Here is a 13,893-nt window from a genome sequence, read left to right as displayed (position 1 = left end):
TATCTTGGTGGTGAACTTTGAAGGAGTTAACTGCAACAAGCGCGCAATTGACATCGCCGTAAGCTTTTGTATATTAACTTTGTGTACTAAGTATTATTTCGAATTTTTTACGTCAATCTCGCTACATTTCTACTTTGTATAAAATTACATTCCTATACATTTTTGTTCTTTTATTTCTAATTACTAGAACAGTTTTTTTTTAAGTATTTAAAATGTATAAAAGATTGTAAATGTATCTGTTAAATAGATTGATGATCAGGTTGAAGTAAGACATAAGCGTGGCGTTTTAGATCTTCTTTTTGGAAGGTTTCGAACCTGCGGTGCCTGCTGTGAGTAATACAATTAAATGATATACATTATACATATAAACAGTAACACACATATACCTAATACATGTTATTTTATACGTTTTTAGTATGCGGCCGATCAAATCGTAATGCAGCGCGGTTACTGGGTGGTGAACATACAGACTCGCATGAGTTTCCCTGGCTCGCGAATATTCACATAAAGTCAAAGTCGCTAGTTAGCGGAGTATTGATAAACGATCGTTACGTCTTAACAGTGGCTAGTCAGCTTGTTGGGTTAGTACACATTAAAATTTTAAATATTTGTTGTTATAATAATAACAGATTAATTATAAACTGTATTATGTAATTAATTTTTTTTTTTTTTTGGCAGAGTTGCTGTACATGAAGTAAAGGTATCCTTAGGAGAATACGATCGATGTACTGTAGATATCTCGTCAGTCAACAACAGTGTCGAATCTTTAATTTTGCATCCAGAATTCAATCCGGAGGCGAAGATTCATGATATAGCTTTGATTCGTTTGAGTCGACCAATTAAGTTCGAAAAAAGAATATCACCGATATGCTTACCTAATCCAGGTTTATTTTTATTTTATAAAATCAATTTGAAATATTTGACGAGTATAATAAAATATGAGGCATATTCTTGTTTTTCGAATTTCAGGATCAACTTATCTCGGTCAAGTAGGAACTTTAGTCGGATGGACTAAACATGACGACAATAATGACATACCGTCATGTAGACCACGAAAGTTAGGACTTCCCATTCTTGGGCGTAATGAATGTACTAAAGCTGGAATAAATCCATCACATTTAAATGATGATTACGGATGCATTGGAATTGTAGGCGCAATATCTTTTGTGTGCGGAGTAAGTGAATTACAATGTTACATTATAAAAATTTGTATAATATAAAACTTTGTTTAAAACATTATATTATTTGTAGAATGACGTTGGATCTTCTCTACAATATCGATCATACGCAGGAATTTACGATCTCATTGGTAAATATGTAGTAAACGTGTCACCTGCTAATTAAGTAAAATTAAAAAAGTTTTACCATTAAATATATATTTATACATTGCATATTTTATAGGTATTATTCCAAGCGTCAATGAATGCGACAATAATCTTAGACCAACTGTGTTTACGAGAGTTGGTCCACGTCTCGACTGGATATTGCAGCATACTAAGGATGCATGCTACTGCACAAAATAAAATATAAAAAAAATTTACAATAATTTTATAAAAATTTTGTTATGCACATATAACACTAATTCTTATTTTTATTATCGTAATTTTTTTTTTGTGCATCTTGCATTTTAGAAAGCACTAGTTTTTGCACGTTATTATAACACATCGTTATAATAAGAGTTCTAATAGTAATAAAATGACTTATACCATGATATATTAAATATTTATCAGCTGCATACACCTTGTTAAGCAGTATCTATAACTCGTAAATTATAACGCTCGTGTGTTCCTGATCAATGACATTCATGACACAGTATCTGCAGACCATATTGATATCTAAGCTAAAGAGAGCAAACTGCGAAACCTCAATAAATGCTTTTTAAAAACGCAGTTCTTAAATCATCTTTCTCTTTCATGCACTGCCTTCAGTCACAGGCACAATTGTTATAGAAAATCCTTATAAAAATTTATCGCCCATATACCACCCTAATACCCTTCTTACCTTTCTAAGAATAATTTATAACCCTTTCGAGATGAGAAAAGGCAGCGACCCATAAAATCTGTCAGCCCATCTTGAATGGGATAAAGTACATTTATCATAAAAGATTAGGTAGAATTCAAAAATCGAATATGTATATTAAAATAAAATTTTATTATATATATGCATGATTTGTCAGAGAACTTTCAACGTTCTGATCTACATTTTAGTTTTATAATTAACTCGATATTAAAATGCGTGAGCTTCACTTTTTTAAGATAGGATTCTGAGCGTAAAGATTATGGCGTAGTCATTCGTTAGAACCGTCCAAGTGTTAATGAAAATAGCGATTTATTGGTACACGTACTTTGAGATATAAAACGTCGACGAGGTGATACGCTCGGGAATAGTGTAGCATCGAAATTGGTTACCGCTGTTATTCACGGTTCGATATAGACGAAAGTGTTCTCTGTTTTGCGCTCAGTAATCGCCTTGTGCTGTTTTCAGAAGGTGAAATCTCGGCAGAAGTCGCGCATCATGAAGGTCCATTTGACTCTGGCGACTGCAATCGGCGTTCTTCTGATCCTAGACGTTCGTTGAGAGAGTAATAAAATAAAATTATCACAAGGGCAAGTCGAAATGGAAACGCAGCTGATTATCTACCACTTAAAAAATAATTGCATGGTATTCATTTTTCAGGCGGCACACGCGCAAAAACGTCATCTACGTCTGCGAGCAAATCCTAATTGCGGTAAAAATTATGCACTATGATTACACACTTAATTTTTCATTGTGCAGTCAATTTTAATCAATTTATTAAATCTCTTGTGACAGAATGTGGGGTAACGGGAGGTATATCAAGTCGTATCGTCGGTGGTAAAATAACGATTCCGCATATATTCCCTTGGGTCGTGGCGATACTCAATAAAAAAAGTCTTCATTGCGGAGGCACATTAATTAATAATCGATACGTGTTGACTGCCGGCCATTGCGTTAAATGGTACTTTACGAATTAATATCGTATGTTTTCTTATTAATATATTATAACTCTTATATTTTTCTGCGACTTTCACAGGACGAATCATGCTGATCTCTCGGTTGGCGTAGGTATGCACGATATCTTAAACTCAAACGAAGGATTTATAGCTGCGGTCGACCAAGTAATTTTACACGAAGATTTTGAAAGTGACTACCTCCATGATACGAATGACATTGCCTTGATTCGATTACAACATCCAGTTAAAATCAATGAAAACGTAAAACCCGTATGTCTTCCACATAAAAGTAAGTATTTGACAATACTTAAAATATTTAAATTAAAATTAAAAATTAGGTAAAAGAATTTCAAATTAATATTATAAAAATTTGCAGTACATATACCGGTGAGTTTTTAAATAAAAATATTAATAAATTATTAACAATAGATTCTGATTATACGGGACAATACGTCAAAGTTACTGGATGGGGACGTGTTCACGTAGAAGGTGAACCTTCTCAGTTTCTACGTCAAGCTACCCTGAAAGTAATGTCCTTCGCAGCATGTAAGAACACTTCATTTGGAGATCATCTTACAGAATCAATGATGTGTGCCTATAATGACAATACCGATGCGTGTCAGGTATTATATCATAATCAATTAAATCTTTTAAAGTACTGTTATTTAAATAAATTGACCCAATGCATGTGTATATTCAACATTTAAAAGATTTTAATGAAAATTTCAGGGTGACAGTGGTGGACCTCTTTTATATGAAAGAATGGACGGGAAATATGAAATAGCTGGTAAGAATATCATTATTTATGTATACATTTCCTGACACACATATAATCATAAATTAATTCACAAATTTTATAATGTCGTAGCTATAACATTTTCTCTGCTATCATTTAAATAGGTATAGTCTCTTGGGGTATTGGATGTGCTGATCCTGGGATTCCAGGTGTATATGTGAAAAATACGGATTATTTAAATTGGATAAAATATCACAGCAGAGATGGTATTTATTGCGCGGATAGATAGGCTTCCATATAATAGATATAAATTTAAGACAAATCTTTAATTAATTTAATACTACTATAAATTAAATATAAATTCTTAGATTGATTATTATTCTATAAAATAAATATGTTTAGATTATAAATGTTGCGAAAAATTTTTCTGTTATTGGAACAATTATTTCGAATGTTTTATGTAATCGCTTATTAACAGGCTCCCAAATACAATATCTTAACATACCCAGCAATTCTTCAAACCACGATAAGCTTTATATCATCAGGTCACATACGTAATATCACAACATGAATAATTCATGGTGTGGAACACGATATACAACAATCATAATCTTTTCTACGTCGTTAACGAATAACAGTAGGCATTTTCAATTTTATTTTATCATCCATACAATTACTTTTGTTGTGTTACCGATAACGCTTCGACCGTTTGATGAAACAATCAGAACTGATTAAATTGCATATGTCAACATTATTATAACCGATAATCTTATAACGCTGTTTTAAAAAAATAGAAATTTATGTAGCTTATAATTATATATATACCTTACTATACTTGAAAAAAAAATCATACATGTAAGCACACATATACATACATAAAATTTGCAGTAAATTTAAATAAAATATAATTGGACGGTTTTTTTTTAATAAGTGAATGTAGCGTTAATAAGTAAACATTTATGCAATATTTTCTTAATAAGTTTTTTTAATAAATATGCAAGATTTATATTTGTCAAATAATACAATCAATTCTAATACGTAATTAATATAAAAAAAAAATTTTAATCGAAATGTTTACTCTTCAAATTTTAGTAGTAGAAATATTAAAGATTTAATAAATAAATCTGATTTAATACAATTGCTATATCTCTAATTTTAATAAATATATTCCGAGAACTTTAATAAACCTTCTAAATAACTATTCCATTAATTTATAAAAAAATTTTGATTTACTAATGACTTTTAATCAAATTAGTTATGAATTTAATTATTAAATGTTATATCATATGTTTCTTTGTTACTACGACGGATTGCTTCAAGCTACAATATAAAATTTTTAGAAAATTAAATATTATACTGAAAGTATGCTTACATATAAAATATATTACACTTGTTATACTATAATACAGACATTATAAAATTTATGATGTTCTACTCGCATTAATATATGACATGAGTAACATTAGCATTGCATTGCGACGTAACAGCTTCTTCAAGTGTACAATCGAGCTTTCGGTAGCTAGCTGTACTCGGCCGTCGTCTACCCCGATTATTTCTTGATCTTCGACCTTCTAATACAATAGCAAGTATCTAAAGTATAAAAAGATTTATCTTGTATATAAAATTTATTGAGATTATTTTTAATTACTAAATATAAACGTGTAAATTGGACCAACCTTCTGCTTATTATGATAAACTATGTATCCAGCAAGACAAGCCAAAGTGATCACAGTAAGATAAGTGAAAAAATGAGAATCGTCTTCCGTTCTGATGTTAGAATATTTTGGTACTTTAGCATCGTTGTTTTTGGCTTCGACTTCTTGCATATTTTCATTTTGATTTCCTTTTAAAAAAATACATAAATTAATATATAATTAAAACAAGAATTAATAAATAACGTTTATCGTGCCTTTACCTGTATCTGGATGTTGAATTGTATCGTCTACATCTAAAAATTATGAACATATGTATAACATTTATTTAAAAAAATGTATGTAAATGTACGTAAAAAATTATAGTAATACCTTCCATATCATTTTCCACATTTATATCTGGATTTACGGCATCATAATGTTCTTGCGTATTTTCCGATAGCGTGCTAGGTTTTACGTCATCATTGTCTTGCTCTTTATTTTTTTCTACATTTGCTTCATTACCAATTTTTTTATTTTTGTGAATTACAGCTTTGTTTATTGATGGAACTTGTAAATCGCTGTTTAAAGGATTTTTTTGAGATTGTACAGCCTCCACATTAATATCAACGTTTTCTTTATTTTCTTGAACTATTGATACTGTTTTATGTGTTTGTGTTTCTAAAGTACTATTTAGTTTCTTTTGAAGATTTGATTTTTCTGTATTAGGTTGTGCCTTTTTCTCATTAAATTTTACATCTGCAAGTGATGCACTATTAGGTAAATTAAAATGATCATTATTAACATTATTATTATTGTTAGAATCTGTAGTGATTTTTCTGTTTGGTTCTTTAGACTCATTTAATTCTGTATTTTTAGGTGCAAGTGATTCAGTTTTCATAATATCTAATGTATCACCCTTTGGCTGATTCATATGTGGTCTTTCAGTAGCTGGTTCATCATTTGGTTTTATCCTTTTTGCACTTTTTATTATATCGTCGTCAACGCTTTTGATCCAAGCAAATACTATACATAGTGGATTAAGCTTATCATCGAAATCAAAACATATCTTTTCACACATATGAGGTATACTAAGCTTTTGAGCCAGTTTTTGCCAAAGTGAATGTATTTTATCATACTGTGGCGTGAATCCTTGTAGATTCTTACAAAAGTTCTTTTGGGAAATATCTTTAGGAACATATTTCTCTACATAGGAATCGATTGCTGCTGTACTATTAAGAGAACTTCGTAACTGACTAGAATAATGACAAATCTTGTACGCTGTGTCATAAATTCCTAAACACAAAAAATTGTTTAACCTCGGGAAACTTTTGTTCCAAGGATCGGTCGGATAAGCCGCAAACCGACAAAGTTTTGTATATTCCGAATCGTATAAAAATTTAGATTCCTGGCACAGATTTGAGTCATTTTTCATATTGTCAATGATACTCGCCACCACTGGTACGCTAGTCACTCGCGCAAAGAAAAGGAACAAGACAACGCAGTCTAGCATCAAGAAGACACGAAATAAATTAGTATAACGGGTTTCCATTATTTTTCTTTTTTTTTAATAGTTTGTCAGCCTCTATCACATGGACTAGCAATCCACTGTCGCTCTATCGATTGACGAACATAATTTCGTTTTTCTCGACCTCAGTTCTTCCGAATGTCAGTCATTTCTCGGGAAAATTGCAACGTTCTCACTTGCACAATTTCTGCAATTTTAGAAACGCAGTATTTCGAATGAGTTATTTTTACGCAGCATAACCTTTACGAATCTGTAATATACTCTTACATCCGCCAGGCAGCGGAACAATACGTCGTCCATACTATCGTCCATGAACGATCGCAGCGCCGGAGTCTGCAGCGTGACAAAAACTGCGTCCCGCAAGGTATCATTAACGGCAGTTTCTACCAACGCGAATCAACGTTGTTGTAGCTTCAACTCGTCTTTGATCTCATTCTAATTCCAAGATCTAGAACAAGATGGAAGAGCGTGTTAAACCGAGATCAAAGTTAATCCGCGTTTATGGAAATACGGTCCTAAGCGTTCTAATTAGTTTCGTTTGCCGAACGCAGCTGATCCAGCCAATATTGACGGAGTCGAAAATCAATGGGGAGAATTATTGTTAACAACGATATACATATATTGAAGATTGGTCGCGACGGCTGAGAGGCGAAGAGGAGGAGGGGGTGGGGAAACGGTATGGCGGCGGCGATGATAGACGACGGATAAAGACGACCGCTCTGATAAAGCGCAGATCTTACGCGGCCGCGATTCGTATGCCGCTCATCTCCGCGTGTTTGGCCCGTCGTCGTCTCCGTCTCGGGCCTTTCGTTTCGCGTTCAAGCATATAACACCCCTGTGGTCTCGGGAAGTGCCGAATTGAACGGAGGCTGCCAACGGTTGTCTTCATCGTGCAGCTAAAACAAATAGCAAGTAAGCGCAGTACTAATAACTTCGTTTACTTCGTTATGCTAGACCGCTCGCCTGCCAGTGGCGATATGACATCACGCGGATACCGTGAAGTTAATTCGTATATAGTAGCGACGCGCGGATTTCAAACGTTTGCCGCGTGTCCACTTTCTATCTTTATGTTTGCTATTTGTTATTTTTTTTCTTTTTTTTCAGATATTTACTAATGTAGTACAGTACTGAACGAGACGTTTACCGGGTTTACTTTGCAAAAACAGTATAAACTTTATTTAATTTTGCTTGTATTCGCGCCCGTCAATCAAGTGTGAATTACATACTTCGTCTGTAAATTCTTTCTCGCAATTGCCCATTCAAATAATCGTTGACGAGCTATTTGAATTGTGCATTGTACGGAAATTGCCACGTGTTACTTTTCGCTGCCGCGACACGCCGCGAATGCGTCTAATAGATTGTCGATACCAGCCAGATGTGAAACAGCCTGTAGAACGTATAAATTTTTCGTACTTTTACTGATAGTATCGTGGCGATAAGCCGATCGAGCGAGTTATTTTTTACGAAGGAGAATTGCCTTACGAGAAAAATTATTTTGCTACCAACAGCGACTCGATGGCCTTTACAAAAATCTTATCGATTTCTGATAATTAATTTGCGTGTCGAAAGTGTGACGAACATGTGCACATATCTGTTTGCTGGTGATCAATTATAATTAAGCGGCGTTATTAAGTGAAGAATATTATTTTTAAGCGTGCAATCTTAGCCGTGCTGATCTTTGTGAACGAATAAGAGGAATTATTAAAAATTATTTCGCTGCAATACTTAACTTCGACAGTATTGGTGTTAATCAATAATCTGCTTCTTTCGAATTTATCGATTACTTTTATAATTGCCTTGATATACGTCGCATGATAACGTGAAACGTAAATCTACATCGTCATGTATCATCCACATGACAAAAAAAAAAAGAAAAAAATACAAGTCCACTATTTACATTTCGCTGTTCCTCTGTCGTGTTTGCGTGATTACGATAATGACATTGCAATTTTGTTTAAAAATTACCCTTTTTCAACTTTGTTTTCATAAAATTCTAATATATTAATACGAAATTTTATTCTGTACGTATAATAAATACTTAATAATTGAAATAAAAGTAAGTAAATGTAAACTGTGTTGCAGTTGAGCCATGGAAAATTATACATCGGACTCCAGCGATTCCGATTCCGCCTTGAGAACGTTGGACCTGTCTTATTTATCGATGGACAACGAAGTGCTAGATAAACAATTTCTTAACACCAAAAGTCCAGAGCAAGTGGACACCTTGCTGCTGAGCCAAAATCTATTGCCAATACTTCCCGCTAGCGTAAATAGGTTTACCAATCTACGATCTCTCGACATCTCAAATTGCGGGCTCACCAGATTACCGGAATTTTGGACAAACTGCCCATTGACCTGCTTGATCGCGAAGCACAATAATCTGGCTAACGATGGGCTAACAAAGGACTTTGAAAATCTCTCGAATTTACGAGAGCTCAATTTAAGCGGCAACAGACTCACGGAGTTTCCCAATCAAATTCTTGACTTACCTAGCTTAAGATACCTTTACTTGGGTGGAAATCGCATCAACGAAATTGCCAAGGACATTTGGAAGTTGCATGGGTAATTTCATATAAAATAATTGAATTTACTGTATCGATTTTAATATCTGTTTTCTTTTTTCTCTTTTTTTTTAAGTTATTTTGTCTGGAAACTCAGCTGTATAGATTAATGCTAATTGATTGCTGTTTGTGTTCTTTATTTCAATATTATGTTGAAACAAGCGTCATGTCATTATTTTAATGCTCGTACAATTTTTTTTATTAAATCATGAATATTGATTTGCCATAGATTGCGAGTTTTATCGATGGGAGACAATATACTAACCGAAGTGCCGTCCACCCTTGGTCAATTGAAGGCCCTACAGGCTCTTGTACTTTGTGATAATATGTTAGAGAGTCTGCCGAGTTCGATAGCTAATTTAACAAGTTTGAAAACTTTGTCACTTCATAAAAATAGACTACGGACATTGCCCACAGAGATAATAAAGTTAAAGTGCCTTACGGAGGTTGGTTACGAACAATTATTACTCTTCAGTGAGTACAAAATATTTTTCTCCGTATAATACGTTTTCTTTTTCTTTTGCAGTTGTCTCTAAGAGATAATCCATTAGTAGTGAGATTTGTTTCCGATATGACACACAATCCGCCGTCGTTGCTGGAGTTGGCGGCCCGCATTATTAAAAGTAGTGATATTTGCTATGACAATGAGAGCATACCACACAACTTGGTACAATATCTCAATAGTGCCCATCGTTGCGTCAATCCTAGCTGCAAAGGTCAGTGTCCTTTATTAATTATACAAAAAAAAAAGTTTGAAGAGAAAGCTTAATTGCAGTACACTTTTTGCAAAACTTTAACTTTTATATTCATTATTATTATATATATTTTTTTCTAAATAATGTGCAGTACAGTAAAATTTAAAAGTAACAAAGCATTCTGAAAATATTCTTCGTCCTCGAATTTTGTGTCAATTTTTATCCATCTGCGCAGGTGTTTTCTTCAATAACCGCGTGGAGCACATAAAGTTTGTCGATTTCTGCGGCAAGTATCGCTTACCGTTACTGCAATATTTATGTAGCAGTAAATGTATCGAACCACGGGATAGCGACGAGGAGCTCGTAAGTGGTGCCATGATCAGAAAGGTTCTTCTCGGCTAATGGAATCTTAGAGAGACATATTTCGGTAACAAATAATTACAGAGAATTTTGACTATTTGATTATTGACAACTTTTTCCATTCGAAAACAGATATGACATGCATTTTTACTTCTTAATGTCGTAAAAAGTATATATAATAAAATATATACATGATGAAAATTCGGAATTATTTTTACGTCCCGACACAATTTAAATTTATTAATAAGAACCACCGCATTTCTTAAACTAACTTTTAAAATAATGATTTGCTTTTTAGAAGATATTATTCTTTATATTTATTTCCTTATATACGATACGGAGGTAAAGACATAATTAGATTAGTACATAATTTAGGTTTATTAAAGAATTTATTGTATTATTTATGAATTCTTATCCTTTAAGTTTACTTTTAATAAATTTATTAATATTTTTATAGAATCCAAGCAGTTAAAAAATTTGTGGAATTAAAGATAAATAGAAATAAAATTATTACTTGAATTATTTTTAAAACCGTATTTCTTTTTTTTAAGGCAATTATTTTTGGAACATTTTACAACGACCGGAATGCTTGTTATAACATTATAAAGTACAAACGCAGTAAACAGACTTTACGACGTGGAAAAAGATCGAGGTAGTAATTAACATTATTATTAATAGTTTATTGTTAAATAAACCACAAAATATACAATAATAATATTATTATATAGAGTGATCCCGCCGCACAATTAACGACGGCGCGGTACCACGTGATTTCTTTTTCGCTTAAACACATCCAGAATAGAGTTATGCTACAAGATATTCATCATCATTATCATCGTCGTTGCGACTAATACATTTTGCGCCGTCACGTTTTGTAGAACTAAAAACAACATTCAAGAGAAAGAACGCAGAGGAGGAGTAGCGAAATGAGAACGGTAGGTAAGTGTGTGTATTTATAATTATATGTAATGTACATATAATTGTGTAAACATAGCAATCATGTAATAAGAGTTTCACTACCTTTCTTCACTTTTTTTTTTTTGCTCACCGCTTAGCACAGTGTGTAGTCATATATAATTAATTACCTATACATACATATACATATTCATATATATATGCGTTTTATCTATATATTACATACATATATATGTATGTACATGCTTCTTTTTCTCGTCTTTGCTCTCTTTTCCAAACGCACCTTTATTTTCATACACATACGTACACACACGCAACCCATGCATGCACACACGCGCACTCACACGTGCATGTAATCTCACACCTATTCACGACGTCGAAATTAGCGCGTTTTTATCGTATAGGCGTAGTAACTAACACTATATACTCTGTTTACTTCTTTCTTATTCTTAATCTTTTTTTTTATTTCTGTTTAATTTAATTAATTTATTTATTTAATTATACGGTAAGTATTTTTCTCGGTTATGCATCGTCTCGCTCTCGCTTTTTCTCTCTTTCTCTCCTATATATATATATATATATATATATATATATATATATATATATATATATATATATATATATATATATGTATATATATTTTTTTTTTAAACAATTTCTCCCTAATGTCGTACACTTACGAGTTTCAAACGTTAAAAACTCATTGTACCTGCATTCGGGGGTGTTACCTTAATTAATCGTTATTCGCTGCTCCGTTAGATCATTCGGGAGTATCGTCATCGTCATTATCCACTCCGATCGAGGCGTGATGTAATTCCGCATCAGCCGATATATTTTCTATTCACCGTCCACCACCTGCTGGTCTTGATCTTCCTGCTCCTTTTTCTCCTCCTTGACGTCCTTGTCCTCGTCTAAAATGCGATATTAAGAAGTGTAAAAAAAGTACAGGGTTATAAAAGAAATAAGCGTTATTTTCATGGCTATAAACACTTATGCATAAGTTCGTATAATTTTAATTATTGGAATAATAACAGAACTATTAAAACTGCAAAATTCTAATCAATATTTTAATTTTTAATGTTTTAATTGAAAAACGATTTTCGTATTATACTAAAATAAAAAAATCCAAATGTTTATAGTTACATGGACAAATTATAATAAATTAAATTGAAGTTTTTCTCGATCCTCGTAAAACTTCTCACGTACTTCTGAAAAGGATGTCCAGCATTTGAGATTTCTTAATAGAAATATTGAGATTGGATCCGAATCAGATCCAAAAAGAAAATTAAGATTAATAACAATGTTTTTACGCTTTCGTATAAAACATTCCGCAGCAGCATATAAGCTTACTTATCCGAGAAACTTTTATAATCGAATAATAAATGATATACATGTTGGTATTAAATGTCTGTGGAAAAATTGAACGAATTAAAATGGAATTGGAAGAAAAATACCACTCTATAAACCTCACGTAAAAACATTCAGAAAATGTGTTTGCGAAACTTTGTCGAATTATGTCAGCATATTTCATTATGTAAAAGTAAAAGAAAAAAAAAAGAAACAAAAACGATACTTTTATGTCTTAATTTACTTTAAACAAATTACATCTTTTTTCCCAACGTTTGTTTTACTTCCATTAATTAAAATTAAATATTAAAATTAATATGTAACAATATAATAGAAGATAGTAATGTATATACACATACACGAGAAAATATTAGTAAAACTTTTTAAATTCAGTTTTATTTAATTAGTTTGTCTTGTTGCGTTTAAGATGGTTTAACTTGTTTTTAACAATATTTTTTCCATCCATTTTTATTCGTGTTTGATTAATGAATCCATTAAAGACCATAGTGCTGCAATGAAAGCAATTTAATTAAGTTTCACGATAATACAATATTTTATTAATTTTTTTTTTTTTTATTTAATGCTACAGTATTATAAGTAATAAATTTACTATTATATTTTCGAACATTTCCATATATTTAAAAACGCGACGAAAAAGAATTGATATAGTAACGTCGTTAATTATTAAATTTATTTTATTCACAATGGAGCTCTCGTCTCAAAAATGGGACTGGTCGTTAATGGATTAATGTAATGTGCGTTATATTACATTAATGCCTTACACGATATGTCGGTTTAGGAAAATAGAAGTTGAGAAAGATTGGTCTTTATCGAGATATATAACAGTAAGTCGTAATAATTACCGTTCTTACCTTATGCAGACGTATTAACACGGTGCAAAGCGATATTACAAACAATAGTTTTGGCAATGCCAAAGTATGAATTATTTTTTACAATATATTATATTAGTGCAAAAGTACAGATAAGAATGCAATTCGGAATAAACTAATTGAAAGAAGTTATCTTTATTAATTAAACCTTAATTAATTAAAGTAATCATCATATATGGCTTTAATAAATTTTTCTTTTTTTTTGTTTTTAATTTAGAAACTTAGACCTTAAATTTATAATAACATTTCAATATCTTT

General features: G+C 32.0%; 5 protein-coding genes across 10 annotated transcripts in view; 3 read left to right on the top strand and 2 right to left on the bottom strand.

Moving 5' to 3' along the window:
- The first annotated feature begins 163 nt into the window (after positions 1-163).
- On the top strand, positions 164-2,159 carry LOC139105625 (phenoloxidase-activating factor 1). The gene is made up of 5 exons (XM_070661817.1): positions 164-581; positions 679-884; positions 970-1,175; positions 1,252-1,309; positions 1,402-2,159. Exons 1-5 carry the CDS (start codon positions 394-396, stop codon positions 1,521-1,523), a joined length of 780 nt encoding a protein of 259 aa, XP_070517918.1. The 5' UTR covers positions 164-393; the 3' UTR covers positions 1,524-2,159.
- Positions 2,160-2,371: 212 nt separating this feature from the next.
- Positions 2,372-3,997, top strand: LOC139105649 (trypsin-1-like). Its single transcript, XM_070661868.1, has 7 exons — positions 2,372-2,568; positions 2,677-2,728; positions 2,812-2,977; positions 3,053-3,261; positions 3,402-3,595; positions 3,702-3,759; positions 3,873-3,997. Exons 1-7 carry the CDS (start codon positions 2,515-2,517, stop codon positions 3,995-3,997), a joined length of 858 nt encoding a protein of 285 aa, XP_070517969.1. The 5' UTR covers positions 2,372-2,514.
- Positions 3,998-4,332: 335 nt separating this feature from the next.
- LOC139105513 (trans-Golgi network integral membrane protein TGN38) lies at positions 4,333-7,194 on the bottom strand. Its single transcript, XM_070661667.1, has 4 exons — positions 5,733-7,194; positions 5,624-5,656; positions 5,385-5,551; positions 4,333-5,298 (listed from the first exon to the last, which is right to left on the bottom strand). The coding sequence occupies exons 1-4, from the start codon at positions 6,889-6,891 to the stop codon at positions 5,149-5,151; spliced, it is 1,509 nt and encodes a 502-aa protein (XP_070517768.1). The 5' UTR covers positions 6,892-7,194; the 3' UTR covers positions 4,333-5,148.
- Positions 7,195-7,522: 328 nt separating this feature from the next.
- Positions 7,523-11,143, top strand: LOC139105572 (leucine-rich repeat-containing protein 58). Of its 6 annotated transcripts, XM_070661770.1 has the most exons (6): positions 7,523-7,779; positions 8,950-9,429; positions 9,658-9,874; positions 9,955-10,144; positions 10,359-10,550; positions 11,035-11,143. In XM_070661770.1, exons 2-5 carry the CDS (start codon positions 8,957-8,959, stop codon positions 10,523-10,525), a joined length of 1,047 nt encoding a protein of 348 aa, XP_070517871.1. In that variant the 5' UTR covers positions 7,523-7,779; positions 8,950-8,956; the 3' UTR covers positions 10,526-10,550; positions 11,035-11,143. The 6 variants fall into 6 exon arrangements, with proteins under 6 accessions (XP_070517871.1, XP_070517862.1, XP_070517889.1 ...); XM_070661761.1 differs by lacking the exon at positions 11,035-11,143 and having other exon boundaries at positions 10,359-10,684; XM_070661788.1 differs by lacking the exons at positions 7,523-7,779; positions 11,035-11,143 and adding an exon at positions 7,890-8,032 and having other exon boundaries at positions 10,359-10,684.
- LOC139105518 (glycogen synthase kinase-3 beta) overlaps positions 11,143-13,893 on the bottom strand; it is a 32,643-nt gene continuing 29,892 nt past the window's right edge. Inside the window, exon 8 of the mRNA XM_070661698.1 lies at positions 11,143-12,309. Within this exon, the coding sequence (XP_070517799.1) occupies positions 12,236-12,309 (74 nt within the window). The 3' untranslated portion in view covers positions 11,143-12,235. The remainder of the gene's footprint in view (positions 12,310-13,893) is intronic.

This window comes from Cardiocondyla obscurior, linkage group LG01 (genome assembly GCF_019399895.1).
Source record: "Cardiocondyla obscurior isolate alpha-2009 linkage group LG01, Cobs3.1, whole genome shotgun sequence".
Lineage (NCBI taxonomy): Eukaryota > Metazoa > Arthropoda > Insecta > Hymenoptera > Formicidae > Cardiocondyla > Cardiocondyla obscurior.
The sequence above is the reverse complement of the archived record's forward strand: the minus strand, read 5'-3'. Positions and strand labels throughout refer to the sequence as shown.